General features: G+C 26.8%; 1 protein-coding gene across 2 annotated transcripts in view; it reads right to left on the bottom strand.

The window, feature by feature from the left end:
* The window catches only part of LOC112688654 (limbic system-associated membrane protein-like), a 532509-nt gene that overhangs the window by 53147 nt on the left and 458058 nt on the right, over positions 1-21304 (bottom strand). For both annotated transcript variants that reach the window (XM_025561958.1, XM_025561959.1), the window contains exons 3-4: positions 20380-20580; positions 7815-7936 (exon numbers count right to left, since the gene is read on the bottom strand). In XM_025561958.1, coding sequence (XP_025417743.1) covers positions 7815-7936; positions 20380-20580 — 323 coding nt within the window. The remainder of the gene's footprint in view (positions 1-7814; positions 7937-20379; positions 20581-21304) is intronic.

Here is a 21304-nt window from a genome sequence, read left to right as displayed (position 1 = left end):
TATATACGTAATTTTTCATGTTATTATATCATACATTTCCGATTGTATCGTAACAAATGAGCGTATTTACGCTTATTCAAAGTATAAATATTTAAGTAAAATATTTCCCAATAATAGCGTTTTTTTTTTTTTAAGTATGATAATTTTTAGATATCAATTATTGTTGACATGACGTATTGAAATCAAACTCGTCATACATACACATCGATAGAAAAACTGGTGAATTATTAACAGTTTTGATTCATTTCATCGAGGTCGAATAATTTTTTTATAACACGTTTCTCGAAGATTCAGACTAAAGTTTTTGACTGCTTGTATACCCTCGGGATCCTATTCAACAGCTTGAATAGCGTCAAATAATATCATTTGAAGAGTATAATATATGGATAGGAGGTGGGTAAAACACACCTTTCTGTTTTTACGAAAAAATATCTTTCAATGTCAAGTTTCGTGTAAGTACATGCAACTTAACGTTTCTTTTTTGCGACCGGAGGCAGTAATAGTGTAAAGTATGTACAGCGCAGCTTAGAGATGGGTCGATTTGCATGTAGAAAAATAATTTTAAAATAAAAAAATTGTCTTAAGTTTTACTGAAAGGTACTTTTGACACTTTTACGTTTAAAAAATTACTTAACTTACCACTTTGATAACTTCAAACGGGATAGAGGAGAACAATAATAGATTAAAAAAACATAAAACAATAACAGTAGCGGTACGTGAATAAAATTTACAGGGAAACTTAATTTTTGTGTAACTATTGGTTATTATTAAATTTTTGATAGCAAATTATTCTACTTCATTCTAAGTTTTTAATTTAAAACTGAAAAAACTGAAAAACTGATAATTCATAGTTTCTTGTATACAATATTGTTATAGATTTATATATATTAGGTATATAGAAATTCAATTTAAACTTTAATTAATCAATATTTATTTTAAAGATATAGAATTCATAGATATAAATTAAAACTGATAAAATAACAAACAAATTAATATAAATATTAATATGATTATTATTAATATTGATCTGAAATGACATGTTCAATACGAATTTTTCCCAAAAGATGATATTGTTCATGATTTTTCAAGTATGTTTTTGAAATAGCACGTTTTTCTGTTTTTCTTATTATATTTTTTAAAGTTGATATTCCATCAAAACGACATTCTTTTTCACCTCGAAAAAATACACAAATGAAACAAAAAAAGTTTGTTGCGTTTATTACAACCACTAAGCCACGAACATTTATCATACTAACTACTTTGAAATGTACGGGTAAATTTTCCGTCTTTATATTCAATCAATAAATATGGAGTCGGCTTTTGGTTTTTTAATTTACATTTTTCATAATACGTAAATGAATGAAAATCATTATTTAATAATTTATTAATAATGTACAATGTTTTAATACCATTATTTCAATATTAAATCAAAAACGGTACAAGATCTAATGTACAAAATAACCCATTACATAAATATACGCAAAAAATAATGTGTCAGAGACTAGTCTCCCGGACTCCGTACAGTAACCATTATCGATAATGGATTCCCCCCGAACTTTTATTTACCTCCTATCTATTAGAATTGAGACTGTCGTTCGACCGTCTCATTCGTTTTACGATGCCGTCGTCCGTCGTAATCGCTAAATTCGAAAATAGCTCAGAACGTATTTTCATTGAATCATACGTATTTACACCACGATGGATATAATGTAATACACACATACATATATAGTAAATATAGTATAATAATATAATATATAGTATATAGTAAATATAGTTGACAACAGTAAATTATTTACACATAGATTACACAAATACTTGAAAATAATTAAAAAAAATTAAAACAATTTTTTTTTCCAATGTTATAATATTATTGGGGAGATGCCGTCTCAAAGTTTCCCCTGACGCACTACCACTGAATAATAGTACAGATAATTGTTTTCATTTAACATAAAAGTTTTAAAAATATAATTTAAATAATTAATGTTGTGACCCATATTAATAAAAATAAAAATAAAAATAAAACAGATGAATAGAAATTTTAAAAATACTTTGATAATTCTAATAACATTTCAACTCACTCTCGTTATTTAAATTATTTAAGTCTTTCAACAACTGTGATTTAAAACATCATGATTTTATTTTTTCGCTACCTATACCACTTACACTTTATTCATAAATATCTTGCGAAACGTTCTCAAATATGTATTGTAATTTATTATAATCACGCCATAATTTTATATTTTGAAAGTTTTTATTTAATGTTATAACTTTATAAGGGCCTATTTTAACTATAATTTTTCCTGGAATTGAAAAATTTAATTGATAAGATATTTAAAATTAAAATTAATTTAAAATTAAGAAATATAAAAAATTGGTCTGAAAACCTAAAACCACAGAAAAACTTGAGTGGGCTAAACCTATATACATATAAATTACTACAAAGAACTTTAATCGTTAATTTCACAGTCTGATACTTTTATTTATATATTTATCATTACTTTAAAATGTAATCAAGTATTTATAAATATTATTAAATATATTTTTCAATATATTTTACTATATTTCTTATAGTCTCAATTCCTTTAAAACAGTGTCTAAATAAAAACGTGATTTAGTATTATATTTTGTTTGTATTATTATATTACGTGACTAAAATTATAAATTAATGTTATACGGTATAATTTGTTTTATACTTCGAATAACACATAAACCATTATTTTACTTATAAAAAAAAAAAAAAAATAATCCATAACTGTTAACAATTATTATATTATCTTAATTTAATTTTTTTTAAACGTTTATTATAAAGTATAACCTATTTCAAGTTCATGCAGTTCTACATTTAATATACACCTAATGTGAGAAGTAATAACTATGAATAATAAACAAATGTCTATAGGTTACACATAACTTATGACGTGGTAGGAAGTAAATGATTTAGAAGGATTTATTTTTTAATTTCACAGGCATTTTGAAAGGTGAATTGTATATGCATTCTCTTTTGCAATCCCTATAATATTATATGAAACCACAACTGACCACAACTGTACAGTTATTCAGAGCCATGAGTTGCAAATGTACTCAAAATGTAAGTGTGCTGAATTATAACGTAACAGCTTAGCAATATATTTATTTACAATTTTTCTTTACTTTTCATAGATCACGTGTGATCGCGATAAAGAAACGCGAAGAATAATAGGATTATTAATCTCTGAGTTATTTTCCAGGACCAAATGACATTTGCATATAGGAATAATCGTGAGGGCAATGGCCGTTTTTTGTGGGATGGGGAAGAGGGGTGGTTGAAAAAGACGCTTAGATGGGAAATAAATAAAATAAAAGGAAACCCTTGTGACGGCTGTATCGGTGGCACTAGGGTGGATCAGGACTTAGCGGGCGGAAATATTGTTAAAAAGGTATATGTCCAAATGCACATAATATGCAGAATCTACAGGCAATATAAGTCAAACAAATGGTAATATATCCAGCGAGCCGTTATAATAGAACGTCAGAGCGTGTAGGTCATGGCGTCGACGGGTCGGCGAGGAAACGGTTGCGAAACGGGTAATAATATTATATCCTCGTGTGCTGCGCACTGGAGAGGCATTTCTTTCGGATGAATTTTATGTGTTTTTTCTCTCTACTCCTTCCCTCTCTCATTTCGTTACCTGCCTTTCCCACTCCTACCGCTTTCTATCTCCATCGTCGTCTCGCCTGTTTTGGAGGATACGAATGGGTCCTTAAATTATATTCATCAGATGTTGTGCGGAATTTAAAACAGGCGTCACCGTCAACGTTCGACTTTTTCTATGACGAGGGCGTTACCGGAGATATCGGATAATTATTGCTTGATACCAAATTTTGTTAACATTGTGCAAACATCTACCACAGATTATATGCGGCAACGATAAAAACCCAGAAGTAACGCAGTCATGAAAGTGAATACTTCGAATTTAACATACCTATCAATTTTAATTTTTTTAACTTAATCAATCTTTTGTACATAATCGGATACGACATTAAAGATAAAACATTGATGAAAAAAAAAAAAAATTGAGGTAATTGTAAACAACTGCAGTAAGGATAAGGATATTCTGTCGGCATGCGTATTTTTTACGGGATTCGAGCGGGTAACTATAACATAATGCAGAATACTACATGATTGCATGATTATTTATATTTTTTCGCCTCTTTTGACTCAAATCGGCCGAAACTCAACTAAAACAACATTCATAACACGAGTGAAACACATACGATTAACCGTTATAATCGATGAGTAAACAGTATGTGAAATAACAAAAAAAACTCGATTTTTCATCTCGAATCAGCTTAATACCATATTCCGACGTCGAAGCTACATAAAGTATCAACATACATATTATATAAATGGACATTTATATTATTATTGTGTTTACTACGCGTCTTTAAGGTTTGGGAGCGATACATAATTTTTATATATCATAATATCAGTTAAACTTTTTATTTATTTTTATTGGTTCATAAGTCATATGAAAATCAAATTATTGTATACCATAAATCATATTAGCGAAACTTAGGGAGAAATGTAATACATTTAATGGTTATTACAATACGGAACTTACTAAAAGTGTTGATCTCTTGCGATGCTACTGTGAAAATGTAATAACATTTAAAGTAAAATATAGGGTATTGGAAATAAATGAAAACACCTGTACTTGACCATAGTTGACCACTGATGAATTTATCGCAGTTGTACGAATAATATGTTTAAATTTGATTGTTATTATTATGCACTGTCGATAGTTGTGATAGCTGAAGGGTGATAGACTTCGTTCAAGATTTATAAATTAATAATAATTATCAGTGGTTTTTTTTTATTTGAGATTTAATTATTTTACACTGATTTCGGTTGCATATTGGCTACATTCATTTTTAATTTACACTTTGAAACTTCTGAATTTTTTTAGACTATTTGTAGGATAAATCAGGACCTCATATTCGTAGAAACTATTGTAACTTATGCCGCGTTTGACGCATAGTCTATGACAGTGCATACATAAAATGCTGATGAATAGTTTAGTGTTTTAATGATGTACATCATTTGATTGTAAAAGACGGTACAAATATTTTATAATAATGTATACTATTTATATGTACGTGATTTTTAAACTATTTCAAATAAATAAATAACGGTATCTTCGATACCCGCGAGAACAACTCGGGTCGAAGAATAAATACTATTGACAGCGTAACATTCAAAGGACCGATCCAAAGTCCATGTCGTTATATAACAGGGACATATAACCCTTCCCGGGGCTCTTGATCTTAGGTCGTCAATGGATGCGTACCGATCGTAAGATCAACGAAGCAACTCTTTTTGATCGTCTGTGGATGCCCACCGATCATACGATTAACAAGAGAGTTTATACGTGCGATTTATTTTGAATTGTGATTTTAAATTGTTCGACTTGTGTTCTTCGTACGAGTGTTGAAGAATATCCGGTTCCTATGCAATTAAATTCTGCATTTGTCCTTGTCTTTAACCTTGCATCGATATCTGAAGGTCTACGTTAAAACAAGTAAGTTCTGCTTTATTTAGCTTGGCAGACTATAATTGCGCTGATCAGCTCTTGAACCTTCACAACCCTGAGAGCCCTCTCATAAACAAGGAGGAAAGTAACAACCCTTTAATACATTCATATCTCATCACAATTTACATATATACCACCTTTCCCCTTTATTTTATTTTTGTATTTTTGGGTTATTACAAAGTAAATCTTTAAGAGTTATGTGTTTTAATGAAAATAACTTGGTGGTGTAAAAAATTGACCGTTTAGAAAAATATAATACTACATCGAAAACTTGCTATAATGCCCTTCCATATACAGAACTCTATATCTGTAATAGTTTTTTTTTGTTAGTATGTAATTTCATTTGATTAATTGATTAGTATTGGTGGAGAACGCTAACCATATATATAATATATATATATATATATATATAAAATCCACAATTTACTTTTGGTAATGATGAGTTGAAAAATTTTTGATGCTACGTCGAAAAAAAAATGAAGGTTTAATGCATGTATTTGGATTTATATAGCTGTAAATAATCACAGTTAATTTTCAATGACATTTGCTTTGATGAACGTTGATTGTTTGTTTCTGTTTTTTTTTTCACGTTATAACTTTATATATTAGTGTATTTATCGACATTTCACATATACGTATTTAATACCGTTTATACATTTAAAATTAAAAATATTAAATTTAGTTAAAAAAAATGGTGAGATTAGATTGGGCGAGACTTTACAGTTGGACGAGACACATGAATGGATAAATGGAATTGGTAGTTGGTCTTTTGATCTTTGAACCAATTTAAAATTAAATCGAACATTTTAAGTACCTATAAATAATATAAACTTCATTAAAAATATTTTGAAACTATGAAATATCTTATAAATAATAAATATCTTTTAATGGAAATTCTTTGAAATTATTGAATTCATCAACATTTTATTTAGTCACACTCATAAGAAATTGTTGTGAACTTTCAGTTACATCAACCGATGTCATTTAAAAAGTTGAATTATGCCCACGATGTTGTGAATCTTGACGAGAACAATTTAAGTGACTTTTCAATGATTCAGATGGATCAGATACGCAATATAATCCAAGAAATGTTCTCTTCTGAATAATAAAGACTTGAAGGTTTAATACTTGATAATCGTAATTTCTTAATTGTGGTAACACTTTTTTAAACAATTAAATAAGTTGATTACGATTTTCTACGAAATTTTACAACAATCCTACAATTGCTCTATACTACCGATAGCAATTTTAGATTGCGCAGAGCAATAATTACTAAATTCTTAAGGTCTGGTGCATATTCAAACGCACGACGAACACATGAAGCACAGTTCGCATCCTCTTTCGATCTTGTGCTTAAAATATGACTGTCTGCTGTTCACGTGATACCCTTGTTCTTGATATAAATTGTCGCAAACGTTCATCACGCAATTCTCGAGATACTTGTGCACCATTCTTCTTCTGATCCTTTGAGCTGTGTATTTTGTCGTGATTTCATTGACGTTCTTTTTCAACACGTTTGAATTGTACCTCTTTGATACTCATATTGGGGAGGTTGGATTTTTTGGTGGCATTTAAATAAAATAGAAGTTATAAAATAAAAAGCAAGAAAATAATATTTATCCATTTTTAAACATTTTTGGTTGTATAGTTGTTACCGATAAACAACATTTTTATTTTATTTCTTGAATTCAGCATTTTCATTTTCTTTCTGTTGTTTTCCATATGTTGTATATTGATACATTAATATAATAAATATAATAGAAAACTTAACATTATATTTTGTAACAAAATAATTTTTCTATGACACACTCACAGTTGAGAATATTAGGTTTTTCACTCAACTATATAAATGTATTATAATTAAATATTTTACTCCAATTTACTCCATTTTAAAATGTAACATTTTAAAAATAGTATGATATCCAAAAATGTATTTTGACTACAAAAAGGTATTTATAAATTTTACGATAGTGTTATGTTTAATATTTTCTGAAATTAAAATGTTCAAACAGTTAACGTATATTCATTTTAAATGTATATAAATATATTATACGAATATTTTCACTTTTCAATGGTTAAATAATGCATTTTAGTAAATATAGCTCATAGATCAGGAAGTAATAATTGCACTGTATTTTTCCTACAGTCTATTTTAAATCAAATCATACAATACAAAAAAAAATACAGTTTATTCAATAGCAATATATTTTTTATTACTATAAGTACGTTTTATAAACTTACTTTACGAGTCCACGTGATTGTTGGTGGAGGGTTTCCTGTTGAGTTACATTGAAGAATCACGTCTGATCCTTTCTTTGCGCTAACTTTCCCGTTTGATGTTATTCCAACAATTCTTGGTGGAACTATATAAAAGAATCAAACATTGATCACTTTGGAAATTAATGGCCAAAAAAATGAATAATAATAGTTTATCAGGGGTTATATTTTGATTTAAAATAAATTTACTCAAATATTGATGCTACCTAGTTTTATAGAAAGTATATTGGTTCAGCGCATAATCTATTTTTATAAAAGCCAATTACCACTCACTTATTTATCGCTATTTTTCAAAAACTATAAACGTACGAACTTGAAATATGGATTAGTGGTTAATTTAATATTTTAGAATAAGAATGAATTTTTCGAAAATTACATTTTAAGGGTCAAAATAGTTTTGGACTGGATGCATATACTTTTTAAATTATTGGTTATTTATGAAAATATTTGATTTTGTTTAATATGTTGATATTAATAATAACCGATTAAGATATATAAAAATCACCATACAGTATAGATCAATAAAATCTAATAAAATTAGAATATACAAATATTTTGTGATTTTTTCAACCTTGTATTTTTAGGTTAGGGATTTGTGTAATTTTTCTAATCTTAAAAAAAATATCTCCCGGACAAGGCTTCATAATTCAGCTATTAGCATATATTAATGCAAAATAATTCTGTAAACCTCAACATTTCTAACAACTAACAGCTATCGCATATTATTTGTATATTATTAAAAATAATTTTAAACTTTAAAATGATACCATTCAATAAAATTATAATATAATTTTAAAGTATATAGGTATGCATATTTAGTTAACATTTTATAATGTTTGATCTTAAATAAATAAAAAAAAAAAATAATAGTTAATGAATTTTGAATGAAAGTTCTATTTGAAAGCTTTGGTTTATTTGCCTAATTGAATATTTATACCACATAATATTACTGAGAAAAATTCGTGTTTAGTGGTTTTTATCTCCAAAACAGAAACTTGTTATAGTTAATGATATTGGATTGATGTATTATCTAATTTAGTTCTATTATCATCATATTAAATATTTTTTTAATAGTAAAAAAATTATATAAACATAAATATTCGAATTGTTCAGCATTAAAAATACATGTAATGCAATATAATTATAATATGTTTGATCAATAGTTTTAGAAATATTAATTTTTTTCTAATAAAACTAATGTAAATATTATTTACATACACAGACAACGCATTTTAAAATGATTCCGAGAATGAAAAAGAAACCGAATGATTTTGAACGAGTAGAAATTAATTATTTAAATATAAAGGTACATCATGTAATTAATTATTATTAGCTTAAAATCGTACATTTTTTTTCTTTGAGCAATTCAATACGAGTCTTTATAATAATTCAAGAAAGTTCGTGCACAACTTTATTATTATAGGCGATAATTTATGTTTTACGCAGGCATAGTGTTTAATACTTGGTATAATTAATTAAATTTTCTTTATTTCTAGAGGAAATATTGATTTCAAGAATTAACTACGTTTATATATTTTACAGTCCAACTATTCAATGCATCCAGTACTCTTATGTTAATAACAAGTAAAGAAGATGTATACATCTACTTTACGGGTGTAATGAAAAACTACTTTCGTTTGTTTAGTGACCTTTTTAAAGTGTGTTATATATTTTTTATTTATTTATTTATTTTTTTTTGCTTGTATTTACAATTCTCATATGTATTCACAAGAATCTATCTAGGGATTGAAAAAGTTTTTATAACGTTATGACTGCAACATTATATATGTCAAATAACGAAAAACAGTAAACGCTAATTTTAAAATATCACTAAGCAATACGGAAGGTATTGATATATTGATATTAATGTTGTGGTAAAACATAACATGAAACAAAACGATAAACGAAAAATGAAAAATATATAAAACAATATATATCGTACAAAAAATGTGATATTAAAACGAAACGTTAGTGAGAATGTTTTATAAATTTTTAAATAGTACGTTAACAGTTTTCAAAAAATGGGTATCAAAATAAGGATTATATTTACACTATTAATTATAGATCGTTATCAAAATTGGTTTTAAGTAAGAACTCGTTTATAATTCCCTTGTGAAGGATTGAACTAACAATGATCAACATAAAAATAATACAATGGAATAAGACAATAATATAAAATAATATAAATAATATAAAATAATAATTTAAATCTTATAATACTATAATTTATAATAGTTCTTATAAAATTATTTTTTGTTTGGTGAGTCAAATGTGTGAGAAGTTAAGTAAATCAAAGAACTCAATGAACTGTGTGAAATTATTTATCGTTTTTTACGAGATAAAACTCGTCTATCAAATAACTTATAGCAAGTTTCATTTAGTCTACATGTGTGTAAAATAATTATTTTTTTTTGAGTCTTAAGTTGAGTTGAAAACATTGATATGAAATAACTAGCAGAGTCATCCAGTGCACATGTATATAATTTTTAAATATTAAATGTTAAATATTCTGCAAATGAAGTAAAAATTTTTTTAATGGAACAAGTTATTTTATGTATTACTGTTTTACATTTGCAACACACAACCACTTCATGGCTATAAAAGACCCTTCCATATGCGAATCATGTAGTATAGAATTCACTGTTTAACACTTATTCACTGATTGTTTCAAGTACGTAATTTCAAGAGCCAAACACCACATACTACATCAATTAAGTAGAGCTCTACAACCCGATCTCCAATCAAATTTCAATATAATCAACTTGTTAAAGGAAATCAAATTCAACAACCAAATTTAAGTCTTAATTAAAATGTTAAACTTAAAAAAAAAAAAAAATAATATAATTCAATAACTAATGGCCTAGTAGCCAACGTTTTTATGTTCAATAAAAAAAAAAAAATAAATATATTTTTTGATATAAACCTTAATTGTGTTATTAATATTTATGAGTATAACAATTGATTTGGAATAATTTTGTTTTATATGAGAATTTTAAATTTGAAAAATGAATGAAAATATGTTAAACATTATGTAAATATGATGTTTATTAGAAATAATTTTTCAAATACTGAAATTTATCATTGTTTTCAAATATATATAATAAAGAAACAACATAGACTCGTTCCATGGTGTAATCAAACATCCGATCCTTCTATCCTGGTTGTTTATTTTCAATTAATTTTTTTATTTCCAATTTGTGATATATTTTTTAATTCTCATTAAATCACAAATAATTACATATTACAATAATTCAATTTTAATAAGCTTATATAAATAAATTAAATAAACCCTAATGGAACTTAAAATGCTTTTGATAATTTTTATTAATAACTAGTACAAATATATCGATGTTACTACATGCCATTAACTTCTTGTTTATATTAGAATATTTAACACTATTTCAATTAGATTAATTTTATACGTATGAATGGTGGTATGAATTTAATATACCATGAAAGTAAGACTGAATTTGTTCAGAATGCTCTATACTCAACCATTGTTAAATGATATTTGGATGATCCGAAAAGAGATTGGGTATGTTTGAGTAGACATATTATATGACGGTGAAGTACTGGAAAAGGGTGAGTGGATTATCTTGATCTCAACTATTAATAGTTTCAGAATTAGTTCCAGGATTAGATAATAGCGTTTGAAATTCAGATTTTGAATCCAATTGTATGTTTATTGACAAGTATCATCATTTCTAATTTAATTATATATCTAAGAAGTATTATCATTAATATTTTAGAATACAGTAATGTAGCTTTATGGAGGCCTACTTATGGGATTTTTCGGACTGCCTATTTCAATAGGACTAAAAAACGTTAACACAAAAACGAGGCTGCTAATGAGGAACGAAAATTTTACGGACATTGATTAGTGTCGTTGGAGAAACGTACCTGGTATTTGAGAATTCTATACTCCCCTTGAAGTAGAATATTCGGTAGTTAATCCACCTCTTCACTACTTTCGTTATTGTAAGAACTATCAAGAAACTTGTGAGTATCATGTATGCTTTAGAATACAGGGAAGTTTTTCGATATGAAACTTGGTAGCCTCGTGCGGAAATAAATTATATAGATATGGAGGTGGGAACAACAATAACAAGAAATTCCAAAAACCCATAACTGTCAATAGTTGTTATAGTCAACAGTAGTGTCGGCACGGTGGAAATGGTGGGTGATAAAGGGGCTAAAAGTAGAGGAATAGTATGATGCTGGCAAAGCCAAGAGGTGGATGGAGAGTGTAAAAGGTTAAAGGGATAATATGAATAGGTTCACACCATTATATTTTGTATGTATATAATACCATATATACAATATATTTGTTGCACTTCTATTACTATTCTGTTGTATGTGCGCCCCAGACATAGGATACGAATAAATCAATTATGTACACACGAATGAACCATGTTAGAAGCTATAAAATAAAACAGCAACTGGCCGTTTTAAATTGATATATTTATGTATATAGTACATAGAGTACGAACATTTTGGGTATGGAATGTTATTGTGAGAAGAAAACTTTCTGTTTAGTATCTATGTACGATCCCGCTTACCTAAAACTTTAAAAATCCTATTGGACGATCTGCAGGAGAAAACAAAATGTTTTCCGCAATAAAGGCAAATATGTTTTACCCCAGAAAAGCGTAGGTACCCGTATTTCGTAATATTTAATAACCTTCTGTACTTTATTTTTCCAGTCTAGGTATGAACCTAAAAATTTAAATTTTTAAAATAACACATTTTTTTGCTACATTAAAACAAAATTAAATTGAAATTTGCTTTAATAAAACTGTCAGTAATCAGAGATTCTTACACTAAAATGTTATTGCTAAAATATTATACCTAAATAAATATTGGATACGGAATAACTTAAAAGACCATAGAACACGAAAATCATGTATTTATTTTTACGAATTTGCATAAACAAAAAATGTAAATAAAAATTGTTAACGGTGATTCGTTCTAAGGTTACAGCGTTTTAAAAATTACGCGTGACGTCATAAGATTCTTTCTTTGACGCACAGTGGCGGCGGCGACGGCCGTGTATTATTATCCGGGAAAAATAGACGCATTATCAGTTTTTAAACCGTTGTTATAATTATTTTATTAATGTGAACAATTTTATTTATACTTAGCACTAAATAATAAAAAATATTTGTATAATTATCAAGTCCGTACTCGGTGATATCTATCTACTTATGTTTTAACAACCTAAACTAATATTAGTGATTCTGTCGTTTTACAATCGGTTTTGATGAACACACGTATTACGTAGCTCTTGGAAATTTTTTTAATCTAATTATTTTGTTTCATTATGAAATATAATCGTAATCGTGGTAAGTACCAACCAATATCAAAATAATATTATGTAGAACTATATTTTATTTTATTCCTACTTTTTTTCAGTCCTACTCTTATTAAATTCGATATCTTTTGACAGTAGTACCGTAGTTAGTACTATTATTTATTTGTTTATTCCTTCATACATTGCAGTAAACGGGTTTTTTATTTAGCAGATACAATATTATAATAAAAATTTTTAATTATAATGAAGTTTTAATTATTTTATACATATTTGTTTATATTATGGTAGCTGCATTTTTACGTATTATAATTTTCCAACTTTAGATTGTGAAATTGTTGCTGTGCTCTGTTTTTAATTGTAATGAAATAAGTGAAAAGCAATCGTCATCTGGAGTTCATTTTTATGTGTTTCCATGTTGATTAAAATCACCTACTAGGATTTGAAGTTAGGTCAATTATTGTAAACGTAAAAATTTTAAGTCTGGTAATGGCTCGAGAATTTGTTCAAAGCATTTTAAGTCAGAAAACTATAACGAGTCAGATTTATTACGACAACAATTAATGCCAAATATAAAAGTCAAAGTAAAACAGATTTAATGTTATAACTAAAAATATATAACAATAAACAAACACATTCCCGTTTCATTAATTTAATCGCATTTTCAAATTAGAATTTCTTTAGATAGTTGCTTGAATGTTTTCTCACCGCAAATTTTTAATTGGTTCCACTAAACCGTTCAATATTGTAATATTTCAATATGGTGTCATATAATTTCAAAGTAATTAGTATATGCAATACAATGTCACCATATAAATAAGCCATGTCCTACAGCTAAGTGGTTTGTAGAATTATTTCAGTTTTTAAATTAAAAAATTATAGATCTAAAATGGCATTTATGGTTTCCTTTAGTAATTTTATTATTTTATTCAATATTTTGAAACATTATATAACAAAACAATAAATTGAAAAGAAAAATTTGATTTTAAAAAACATTTAAAAAATGTAAGTACAATTTATGTATAAATCATTATACATTGTATTATATACATGTAATGCATCTTCATAATTAATCAATTAAAACTAAACGGGTGTTACATAAAGGTTTTAGAAAAATAAACAAATTATCTTATGCTCCAGCAACCATATTTATATTCGTTTTGACCTAATTCATCCATCTTTTGTTTGATATTATTTAATTCGTTATTAAATACGGTTTCCATTATATTACTCTTTGTACAATACAGTAGTAATGAATTGTGTTTAACTACAAAAAAGTTGTATAAAACAATAGAGTTCGAAATTTTCTTGAAATAGAATAAAAGCAACAGTTTTGTTATTAAAAATAATATAAATTAAAAAAAAAAAAAGTCTTTGTTAAAAGTACAAGTATATAAGATACGACCTTACGTCTACGTTGTACATAAACAGGGGTATAAATTACATTATATTGATATAAAGTGGTATAACATAAACATCGATTTTATTTTTTGGAATATTAATTATGAATTTTATAAATTATGTATTATTCGTGAACAGGATTCAATTATCTTTAGAATATTTGAAAATGAGAATAAAAGTATATTATTTTATAACTTTTGGATTTAATAAGCCTATTCTAAAGTTTAAAATTGAAAAATGAATAAAGTTTTTCAATTGATATATCTTCAATTGTAAAGTAACGAGGTAATTATTTATATAAAATTTGATTATCTTCGGACACTTTTAAAATATAATTTTATGAATTTCTCTTGTTATTTCAATAAATTAATATAATCTTAATTAAAATATAAATGAAAAAGTATATATTCATGAAAATTAATCCCGGTAAGATTATATATTAAAAGATCTCAACCAATTTATGCTTGAAGTATTTTAAGTCGAATCACAAGAACCAAGATGGGAAAAGGTAACTGAATAATAATTGTGCTATAATTTGAGTTTTTACTACTCTTGTGAAAAGCATATAGATTTCTTTTTTTTTTTTTTATTTGGTCGTGGCATAAGTTTAACATATAAATTGTTATGTATTAATATTTAAATGAAGCGAACGTGGTGGTTATTCAGAAAACAACTTAGAATAAAAAAATTTAATTATAATGGAAATTTTTTATTTGTTATTTTTCATGGTAAATATAAAATATATGGTAGGTATATAAAATGTATTTAATATTTCCGTAAACTTTTCACTTTTATCTTCGTAACATCAATTTCACGCTTTCGTTCAATATTTTTCTAAACACAATTCCCTTATTATTTTCTTAAAAGACCACGCGTTTTATACTTTAAACCCAAGGAGTAATATCTAATATTATTATAAAATATAGATTCACTATTCGGCTGTTAGTTTGAAAACATAACGTTAGTAATGAAAGATTCCGATAGAGGGTGTAGCGTTTTACTTGTTACTGAAAAATGATGAATCGTATAATTGATTTCAATTGTAACTAAACGTAGACGAATTGTTCAAAATTATATAAAAACTTATTTTGGTGGTGGGATTTTCGAAACAGGAAATTGAAATTTTTCATTTTTTCTTTCATAATTTGTATTTATTATGTATAAAATTTTGGCACTTACAATAATATTAAAAATACAAAATTGCTGCTTAGTTAAAATTCATTTTTGAGAGTCATTTAATTAATTACATTTTTGTAAAATAAAATAAATAGTAATAAATAATATTTATATTGAAATGTTTAGAAATTTATATATCACATGAAGATTGCCATAAATCAAAAATGTTCTTAATCTAATATAGCAGCGGGACTCATGTTGTTATATAACTATGATAAAAAATTTAGTTAGTTAAACGATAAAAATGAATAATGGATTATGTATGACATTTTTTGTCTGAAAATTCTTCAATCAAAACTAATTTTAATCATGCTGGCAGTGCGGATATTATTCTTGGATGGAAACGAATACAGAGACGTCTAAAGGTAGTGTCTACAAAGCTGCTAATAATTTTATTAATAGGATAGTTTATACATATATTATATAAACAATGATAACACCAATATCCAATATAAATATTTTTGAAGCAATTTAATGTACAAAACATTTATTTAATATTACATCGTATCATGATTTGTAATAAACTATTTTTCATCTACATATAGAGACTATCTCAGGAAAATATATGAGAATTGTTTTTTGTTATTTTGCAATTCGAGTGTTTTAGATTTGATGGTTAAACTTTAGAAACAATCACAGATCTTGCCGTCAAGAGTTATCTTCGGAGACGGTTATTGTTTTATTGTCCCACTTATCTCGCTCTAATAATCCACGTCTTTCTGAAAGTTTTATAACGCGTTTCAATGCTCGAAAGTAGAAGTAAATGTAAAAATGACAACCGAATATTGAATAATACATAAAAAATTGTGTTTGGTCGTATTGCATAGTATATACTCGTATATGGGTTACGTATCTGATGTACAAAAAAGCAAATATATATAATAATAAACAAATACACTTTCTATGACTCGAATCTTAAGGGACCAAATAAACAATTTCATATGTAGAAGTTATCGGGTTAGGGAAATTTATTTAAAATAAAAAAAAAAAAAAAAAAGAACAGTATAATTAAAATTGTTTTAAGATCAGTAAATTATAAGAAATCTAAGTTCTTATGTCTAAGTGAGTAATTTTAAAAGCAAAAAAAATTCGATAAAGTGTTTGAATTTTGTTTGATTAGATATGTTATTTGTATAAAATTAATTTTAAAGTATTGATTCATTTTCACCTTAAAAATGATTTTGAGTAAATTTTTTTGCTAACTATTTTTAAATATCTACCGAGAAAACAATATTATTCAACCTATTTTTTTTTTTTTTTATCTATTCCGATACCAAAGTTTTGGTCACAAAAGATAATTTTCATCATTGTAATATAATTTAATTTCCGAATCAAAATAATTTACTTGCTATAGGTACTTCTAATGTGATGTCGCAGCAGCATGAAGGTAACATTCATGGATAGAATAAGAGGATTATGTAACTCTTAAGATATATGGAAGAAGTGGACAAAAGAACAGATTCACTAAGGGCACATAAGGGTATTTGAGTGCAAATGGTGAACAGCATATTATTATTGTTATTACTATTTTATCTTTTTACTTTATTTTCATAAATAGGAACATAAATATATACGTTTATAGAGCGTATTCATTTGATTATTTGAACTAACAGGGTCAATACATGTTCTTAATTGTACTTAATAGCTAAAAATAAATACATATTCCATATTATTACACTGTATTATACACTACTGTTATTTGAAAACGAAATATGAATCACACAAGTTCGGTTGGGTAAAGAATATCACAACAAAAAGTTTTTTTTTATTGAAATTGATTATATTTTATTTGTTTATTAGAATGCAAATAATAGGAATATAAAACAGTTTTGAAATAAATCAGTTGAATAGTAATTTTTGCTTGACATTGATATTAAATAAACAATTTTAATGTTTGTTTAAGTTAGTTCCATTCCAAAAAGACTGTTTTGCATAACAGAATCATTTTATTCAAATGTTATGAAATATTAAACGGATTATTTTTAATAATAAAATAGTTTAGTTTAGTTCTATATATTTTCCTGGCTGATCCCCAAAAACGAATAAAATTTAATTATAATTTTAAATTGTCAATTAAAAGTTTAATATTTAAATAGATAGTCTAGTTCTGATGTTATAAGTTGTTACTATAGCAGAAAACATAATTAAATTTCTTGTTAAAGATATACGTTTTTAAGTTCGATTTCGTAGATATAGTCATTTAAACAATTGGATTATCAAAAGTTTGATTAAATGTTGGTTTTTATTTTTTATAATGGCTTGCGGAGACCAATTAAGTTGTATGTTGTATTCAATTAAATGTCTTGTTCTACAATACATATAAAAGATTTACACCGCATAGTGTATATAAAATCTTTGTCGTAAATTAACTATGTCCTGTAGGTATGCTAAAGGAATACATAACGAATACGTTACTCACTATCACAACCATAATTCATTTTACTATGAATATCAAGTTTCCGTAAATCTATACGATTATAATTTATTTTTGCTTTTTAGTGTATTGTTTTTCAGTACATATATTTTATACAATTTCTCACTTTTTTTTAACATTTATTAGTAATTTTTAATTTTTTTTTTGCTCCAAGAGAAAAACGATTTCTAGAAACAGATGTTGATTGTACTTTTGTAGTCTAAGATTTATTATAAAACCCTTATTCGGATTCTTAGAAAATTCATTTTTAGTTAATGTCATTGAAAAGGGATGTCCATTATCACATCCTATCGTCACAAATAAAGCGGATCTCGAAATAGAACTCTTGAAGTTATTAGAAGATGAAGGTCTTAAGCAGTTTATAAACAATTGTCCCTCTATATTGGAATTTCGGAAGCATATTTCTATATTAAAATACCCAAATATTAAAAACTGTGCGGTAAAATTGATATCAATTTTTGGAACGACGTATTCACGTGAATCACTTTATTCAACAATGAAAATAATTAAGTCAAAATATCGTTAAAATTTGACTGATGACTGATTTAATCTTACAGAATTACTAAGAACTGCTCTCTCTTACATCAATTCAATCAGATTTTAAGAAGCTTACTAAAAAAGTAGACACGGAAAAAGTACCACGCAAACAAAATTAGCTTAATGTTTAATTTTTTAATTTATTATTCATATTAATTAATTTTTTTTTATTTTATTTAATCTATATTCTATACACTATAATACTATAGCCTTAAATAAATACAATAAAAACATTTTTTTTATAAATGTATACAAAAAAAATGAAAATATTTTGGTTTTTGCAAATAAGACTGCGAGCCGCATACGACTGTGACAAAAGTCGCATGCGGCTCGCGAGCCGTGATTTGGTCACCCCTGTAATAGAGCATTAAAATTCAAATTAAAAATACATATATCGAGCTCTGTTTGAAGATTAGAGTTGAATTGTGTTGGATATGATGTCAAAGATTTAGAGTTACAGTCATTGGAATTTGGGGCACCGAAGTGAACTGCATTCACGTTCGGTCCTCGTGGTAATTTCCTGACACATGAAGTTGGTTGACTGCAACGCTTTTGTTGTTATTGTGGGGCACTTGCGGTTGTCTATCATGGTCATATTCATTTTGGGGATTATTACATTGATCATGACCGACAAATGGTGGTCCACGCCCATTGTGGTTTCGTCCTCGATAATTGCTGACCCCAGATGGCTCGAGGGTATTTTCCGATTTTCTATTACCAACTTGCTAACAAAAATACGTAGATTCTTCAAACTCCGTAAAGATAGCAAGAAGTTCATGAGTTGAACGGGGATCACGGCCACGAATTGCCATCCCTAGGGCATACGGATATTGCTGGATAATGACACCAATAAGATCATATGGATCAATGGCTGGCCTGAGATCTTTTGCCTTGGCGATCCACCCCATTGCATACGCAATGATACCATGAGATGTTCGATATTGGTATGGATGGAAATTTTCTTTTCATATTTTTCTCTGGGTCACTGCAGAATAATCCCTTAATAATACGCTAGTGAGATTTAATGACCGAGATAGAGATATTTCGAAACTTACAATTGTTTTAATATTATTTTATTTTATTATTGGTATATCAATTGATGGACTATTTAAATTGAAAATTTCGATTTCTGAGTAAGTAAAATAATTAGTTTGATTTTTTTTTTGATTTTTATATGCGTGACTACCAAAACTTTCCATAACAAGAGTCTTAAAACATCCCTATAGATTATCTCTCATGTATCGCGCACCGATTCGAATATAGTTTTGTAAATAGTTATATGGTTTTTAAGTAAAATAAATCATTTTTTCTTATTTTTTTATAACATTTAAAATTGAAAATGTTTAACTTAAACATATATAATAATGTATCATATATTTAATGCGACGCAGTAAGACTAAATTTATAAAATGTTTTATATTTTATTTTTAAAATTTGGACCAAGAAAATGTTAAATTTAAAAGACTTTTATCACTTAAGTATTATCTCAGATTAATAATAAAACAATTATTATAGCGATCCATGTACGAGTATAAAAGAAAAAACACTAATTGCCTATGAAAACTAATTAAATTGAAAATATTATTTTTCCTTTTTAATTTAGTTTGTTATTTATGTTCTCAACTCAGTATGTAGAGTAATATATAGTATGTATAAAGAGTGATTGTACTTACTGAGTATTTGCAATGTATGTTTAAGTTCCACTGGATCAAGTGTTCCGATTTGACATATATAATTACCAGCATCATTGATCTGAGCATTACGAATCTCCAAATTGTATCCTTCGACGATCCGTATACGTTCTTCCGGTGTCACCTTAGTTATCCCGGCAGTAAGGATAGCTATTCCTTTTTTCCAGGCTAGCACAAAGTGACCTGAAAAAAAAACAATATATAATACATTATAGTACACATTTATGACTGCTAGAACATTAAATTAATATAGAAAAATAATATTACTTAAATGTGTTAAGTTTATGGTAACACAGTCCATAAATTATTCAAACTACAAGTACTGATAATACCATACGATGATAATATTTAAGAATATTGTTAACTAATCGTTTGAGTATTGACAATATACTGTGTATGCTCATGTCATAATATTAGAGACCTTATTGCGGTGTTAAATTTTAATTTAAAGTCCAACAATTTAGATATTAAATTTTGCACGAAATTACCGTTGAAGTAATAAAAATAAAAATATTATGTATTTTTTTCGTAAACTGCACAAAAACCTGATCAGAGATAGGTATAGGTATTAATCACATATTCGTGTCAAATTACCGTTCATAAATATTTCGTGAAATTGTTCTCGTAGATTCGTTTGTATGTGTTTCTGCATGTGTGTGTGTGTGTGTGTGTGTGTGTGTGTGTGTATGTGTGTATGAGAGAGAGAGAGAGTGTGTGTAGTCTATTTGTTTTCAATTATATTTAAAAATAGTAGTTTGAAATATATGGATATAAAGTGTGGTTACCATTTAATGCAATCTATACGTATACACACGAGCAGGAGCTACGGAGTGAATTAACATTTCTAAGCCGTATTCAATTTGGTCGAGTTTAAGTGAATTGAAAACTCGAATGGAATTCCTCGAAT

This window comes from Sipha flava, unplaced genomic scaffold, assembly GCF_003268045.1.
Source record: "Sipha flava isolate LNK unplaced genomic scaffold, YSA_version1 3_pilon_pilon, whole genome shotgun sequence".
Taxonomy (NCBI): Eukaryota; Metazoa; Arthropoda; class Insecta; order Hemiptera; family Aphididae; genus Sipha; species Sipha flava.
The sequence above is the reverse complement of the archived record's forward strand: the minus strand, read 5'-3'. Positions and strand labels throughout refer to the sequence as shown.